We start from the raw sequence: 5,796 nt of genomic DNA on the forward strand, positions 1-5,796 counted from the left end.
TAAACAAACTACTACCCGAACTACTGGGGCGAGGGAAACTTGAATGCTTCCGAATCTACATAAGATTTCCCGGGAGAGTAATGATATATGTTATCTCCAAAATCATCCTCGAATCTACATTAAACTCCCCGGGATCCACTTTTTGTCCCTCATCATCATCATCATCCCCTTCCTCTTCTTCAAACACTTCCATCTGAACCTGCTCTTCTTAAGGCTCACTCTCCTCGTCCACTTCATCTTTTTCTTCCTCGTCATGTGTCTGATTCTCATATCCTTCCTCATCTTCCTCCTCATCTTCTTCCTCATCATCTTCCTGTTGCTCTTCTACATCAGGCTGAACTTCCTCATGAACCACTGGTGGTTTTGGTTGTTCCTAATGAACCACCGAAGCAGCCTGATCAGCACCTTCCCCTTGCACCTCCTCGGTAACTCGACAAGGAACCTCTGCAATAAACTGAACATCCTCATCATCCGAGGAAATCTCCATATCAACAACCCCACACTCGACATTAACAACCACATCAGACGCCTCTCCTACGACACCCACGGACCGAGATGCCTTTGACTTAGAACCAACTTCTGCCTCACCATCACTACCACTAACAACTTCTATTACACCAACACAGTCACTATCAACCCTAACCCTCTTATGCCCTGATCTTATTTTTTTCAAAATCCTGAAACTGAGACATCTCAGCCTCTAACTCAGCCAACTCCCGCCATAAAACATCATATCTCCGATAAGCCTTTGTACGGACATGCAAATTCACGGCTAAGGAACCTTTGAGTTCAGCTTTCCTCCTAGCAAACGACTTGAAATACGAATTCTCATGTTTTCTTGAAACCAAAAGAAACTTTGACGAAGAACCACCATTAAGATCAGCCATTTTAAGCAGCAGATGAAAATTCAGATGAACTCAAAGTGTGTCTTTTTGAGATCGTTTTTAGGAAGAAGAATTTCACAAAGAAAACCCCTTAAAAAAAGAAATAAATAGCAAAATGAAACCATTATGTCAATTTCGTGTCTCTTCATCTGCAATTTTCAACAGTGAATTAGTGCCATTGAAAATCGTAATGCATGTTTCTTCTTATTCTATTTATAATAACACTATAAACGTACTACACAAGAATAAGAATGAGAACATTCTAAAAATAGCAAAAAAGCTTAAAATATACTATGTACAATCTAATTAGTACAAAATTAGAGTACCACAAAAATATCGCTCCTAAAAATCACTTAGCAACATAGACTTCTAAGTTTGAATAGTTCACTCAAAAACTTAAACTTTTTTCGTCTTTAAAAAAAAGTCACGAAAGTTTCCACTTACAACTAGCAAAACATTTACACACATTAAAATCACTCGATTGTTTTTTGTTTTTTTTTTTTATTAAAGTAATCATATATGATACGCACAACTTACTTACACAATACGAAGTATATATTTAACCAACACATCAAAGTGTCATTATTGTGAGATTGTAATACCACTTAATTTTATTAAAAAAACATACTTTATTTCATTATACAATGCAAATTATTCCTACATTTAAAGGAAAACACTAAATTCTCAAAGTATATACAGAAATTAAAACTAAGAAAAACGATCAACAATATCAACACCCGATATTAACCATTTTGGACTATCACTCGCCTTACGCGCGATGGGACAACTAGTAAATCCTAAATATATTAGAAATATATCATTGTTATCTTCCTACGATAAAGAACAAGTTTCCACCCGATGACAAGATGGTGGTAGTTACGACGAAGGAGAGGAGCGAGGTCATTCATGGCGAAAGATAGAAAAAAGTTTCAGTGAATTGAAGACTATAGAGAGGACAAAAATTGAATTTTGATATTGCTTGAGATTCTCGAATTTTTCGAAAAATGCTCAAATAATCTAATTGGGGCTTTCTTATGTGATGTATAATTGTCGAAATTGATTGTCACATATGATTTTATTTTGATGACAGATTCATGTATTTTGATTGAGAAATTAGAAAGTTATGTTATACCCATGACCTTTAGTACGACCTCTTCAATGGAGGTCCCATCATTTTTATACATATCATCAAACAATTTATACATATCTACAAAAAAATTATACATATAATCCATTAAATAATTTATAACCTCCAATAATTTATGCATATCGTCTACTGGCTGGATGATATCCGCTATTAATTACTTCCTCCATTCTTTATTACTTGACCCGCTTTGACTTTTACACTATTCACCAACCCTTCTTTGACCGTCTTCTATGAATAATATTTAAGGAAAAATATGTTCATGTATGTTCATTTTGGATTCGTCTCAATAAGTAATAACATAATATATTTTATGATTTTTACTTATGCAGAATTTAAGTTATTGATCGTTAAAGTTTTGCATCAGAAAGCGTGATAAAAGAAACAGGTCAAGTAAAAAAGAACAGAGGAAGTATATGATATCCTCTATAGGCTATATGACATCATGGTTGGATGATATCCTCTATTGGCTGTATGATTTCATTTATGATTGTGTCTATGATATCCTTTATTGGCTAGTTGATTTTTCTTTATTAGCTATATGATATCATGGCTGGATGAATCCCCTATTGGCTATATGATATTGTCTAGCCATGATATTATATAGCCAATAGAGAATATAATCCATCCATTAGAGGATATCATCCAATCAGTAGATGATATTATCCAGCCAGTAGAGGATATCATCTATCTAATAGAAGATATCAAAAACCTATTGGAATGAAAAAATATTTGGTCAGCTCGCAATGACGCATTACCTTTTCTAGATTTTAATCGCTCACAATAATATTTTTTGTAATAGACTTTATTAACCACGATAACATTCATTTTTTTGTGGCAAATTGATAGCCACAACCTCCTATGCGACGAGATTTAAATTTCAAAAATTCTCTTGGCGAACTTGATTTCATAGCCGCATGTATTTTTAACTTAGCTTGTTCCACAATTTTTCTCGTGGCACAAAGGTTAATTTGTTGTAGTGATATAAATTATTTATATTGGGGATAATTTAATCATTTTGTGGTAACTTTGTAATCAATACATATTACTTTCTTCGTGCTTAAATATATAAAACGTTTTGACTTTTGTCACTATTTGTCTAATTCACTTTGAATAATGTTTATGATTGTTGGGTTTTGGTAAGTCTAACTCACCGCGGAACAATGCCAGACCCCCAAGATCCTCTCATAATTAATATAACTAAATAACAAGAAAGAGATAAAAGATGATCTTACCGTTGTCGTGTGCTTCGCTCACACCCGGAGCTCTTACTTCAAAGCCAAGTCTTGCAAGTGCAGAGACCTCCTACGATATCCGCCCGCAACTCGACCCGACCATTCTTTTACCTACAGTTTAGCCGGGGTCGGACCAAAAAACTGCTCAAGTATTATATGAAATTAAAGGTTTTCTCTCAAGTAGAGATGCCTTTTCGAGTTCCTACTCAAGTGAACAATCCCAAGGTATAACTTGGCTATTTATAAGGAGTGCTTCCTTGTAAATTCCTCTCATCTTTCAATGTGGGTCTTATTCTCAAAAACATCCCACATGGAAAGAATGTTGAATTCAATTCATAGTTAAATAAACCAAGGAATAACTATTTAACCAGACAAGTATCACATGGTAAAGTGAGGACCAGTTCCTCACTTACTCCTAGAGGCAACTCACATCCATTGTGAGCTAACCATGTGGCAGCCAACCTTGAGCCCCAAGATGGGTTCGGTTATTTGATGAGTGACATTTATGTCACTCTTAGGGAGTAGTTTTAGAGTCATTTTCATGTTTATTTTTCCTTGTTTTCCCTTTTATTCTCTTATTTTCTTTTTAATAAAGTTTCTAGTTTATTTCTTAGTTTTAGTATGTTTTAATTTAATTTCTTTATTTAATTAGAATTAGTTTATTTTCGTATTTTATTTGCTTTCGATTTATGTTATTTCGTTTCTTTCCTTTGTTACTTTCATAGTTTTAATTAGTTTTAAGTTTATTTTATTTACTTGTATAGTTTTATGTCTTTATTAGTTTTATGTCTTTATTAGTTTTAGTCTTATTTCTCTTATTTCTATTTTACTTTTATTTATTTTTATTAGTTTAGTGTTACTTCTCTTTTTTATTTTATTTTATTTATCTCCTTTTTATTTATTTTATTTTATTTGTCTCGGTTTCACACTTTTATCCTCGGGTTTGTTTGTGTGTAGGCTCGAATTCAAGGTCCAAATCAAACACCACCAATTTCACCCCTGAACCAACATCAACCCCTGCTGCAACCACCAGCACCCACCAATTCCACTCCAACTCAGCAGCCGCACCACCACTAAGGACCACCACAGCCACTTCCTCACTATCCTACACCACCCCAACTGCAACTTCGAGCAACCACCACGCAGCCACAACAGCCACCCAAACCACCTGACCACCATGTCCACCACTGCTGCCCCCTTCACCACGCAAACCTACAGCATCACCAACCAACACGAGCTGCAGCCGCCTTTCCCCTACTCACTCACCCTTCCCGCATCACCAACCCGCAACCCCAACTGCAACAGAAACAACAGCCGCACTACCACCAATTTGCAACCAACACCACTGCTGCCCCCCTTTACCACACAAACCAGCAATTAGCCGCACCACCACCATTTCACACCAACCCATTAGCCCCAAATTCATCAGCCACCACAATACACCTCTCCGCCGCAACCAATACACCACCACACAGCGCCAACAACAACAGCAGTGGCAGCCTCTCCAATCACCAATCGCAACAACAACCCAGCCACGCACCTGCACCACCGTCAACAACCAGCAACAATTAAGCAACAAATCAAACCAAATTCACAGCAAGAAGCTACCCAGGCCGCCGCGAGCGCGTCTTCTTCTGCCGCGGGCGCAGCCCTGTCCTTCCAGCCCTTATCCAACTTTCGGTAGATGCCGAGGAGATGTCTGGGAGATGGCGCGGCTTAGACCACCGCGGGCGCGGCCTAGTCTTCCGCGGGCGCGGTCTTCTGGGTTCATTTTGAACCGTAGCACGAGCTTCTCACATGATATTTAATGAAGATTGAATGGCCTCGATTTGATGATAATGGTTGATGAACGGTGGTGATGGTGAGACTCTTCAATGGAGTTCAAAGCAGCTAAGAGAAGTCGAAGAAGAAGAGCTGGCTTTTGGGGAATTAGTTTTTTTTGTTTTTGTTTTCTTTTTCTTTTATTTTTATTTCTTTCTTTTCTTTTCCCTTTTTCTTATTTCTTTCTTTTATTTTTAAATTTAGTTTCTTATTTTACTTTTCCTTTTTAATTTATTTGATTTTTTTTTATTTTATTTTTCTATTTTTCCTAGCTTAGTATATATACCCATTTTTGGGGGAATTAGGGGAAGGATCATCTATTCAATTCTCTAATTAGTTTTAGAAGAGCTTCTCTCTCTACGTTTAGGTTAAAATTAGGATAGTTTAGAGAGAGAAAGTAATGGTTTCACCATTGATGAACTTGGATATTGAAGAAGAAATTGATCATCTTTTTTATAGACTTTCATCTTCAATCAATGAGAATCTCTAACTCTTTCTCCTCTATTTTTATTTGCTTTATTTTGATTATTATTTTAGTTGTTAGTATTGCTTATTAATCATGTTTTTTCTTGATTATTTGTTAATTAATCTTGTTATTAGCATGATTAGTGAGTAATTTCCCCATTAAGGGGATCGTTGTGGTGTAGTTGGATCTTGAGCATGTTCTAGGGTTTAGAATTGATTTATTTGTGATTAAAGTCTTTATATGCTT

General features: G+C 36.1%; 1 protein-coding gene across 1 annotated transcript; it reads right to left on the reverse strand.

The window, feature by feature from the left end:
- Positions 1–208: 208 nt before the first annotated feature.
- LOC110690340 (myelin transcription factor 1-like) lies at positions 209–887 on the reverse strand. Its single transcript, XM_021867166.1, has 3 exons — positions 782–887; positions 419–654; positions 209–373 (listed from the first exon to the last, which is right to left on the reverse strand). Exons 1-3 carry the CDS (start codon positions 885–887, stop codon positions 209–211), a joined length of 507 nt encoding a protein of 168 aa, XP_021722858.1.
- Between the last annotated feature and the right edge of the window lie 4,909 nt (positions 888–5,796).

The sequence above is a fragment of the Chenopodium quinoa genome, unplaced genomic scaffold, assembly GCF_001683475.1.
Source record: "Chenopodium quinoa cultivar QQ74 unplaced genomic scaffold, ASM168347v1, whole genome shotgun sequence".
Lineage (NCBI taxonomy): Eukaryota > Viridiplantae > Streptophyta > Magnoliopsida > Caryophyllales > Amaranthaceae > Chenopodium > Chenopodium quinoa.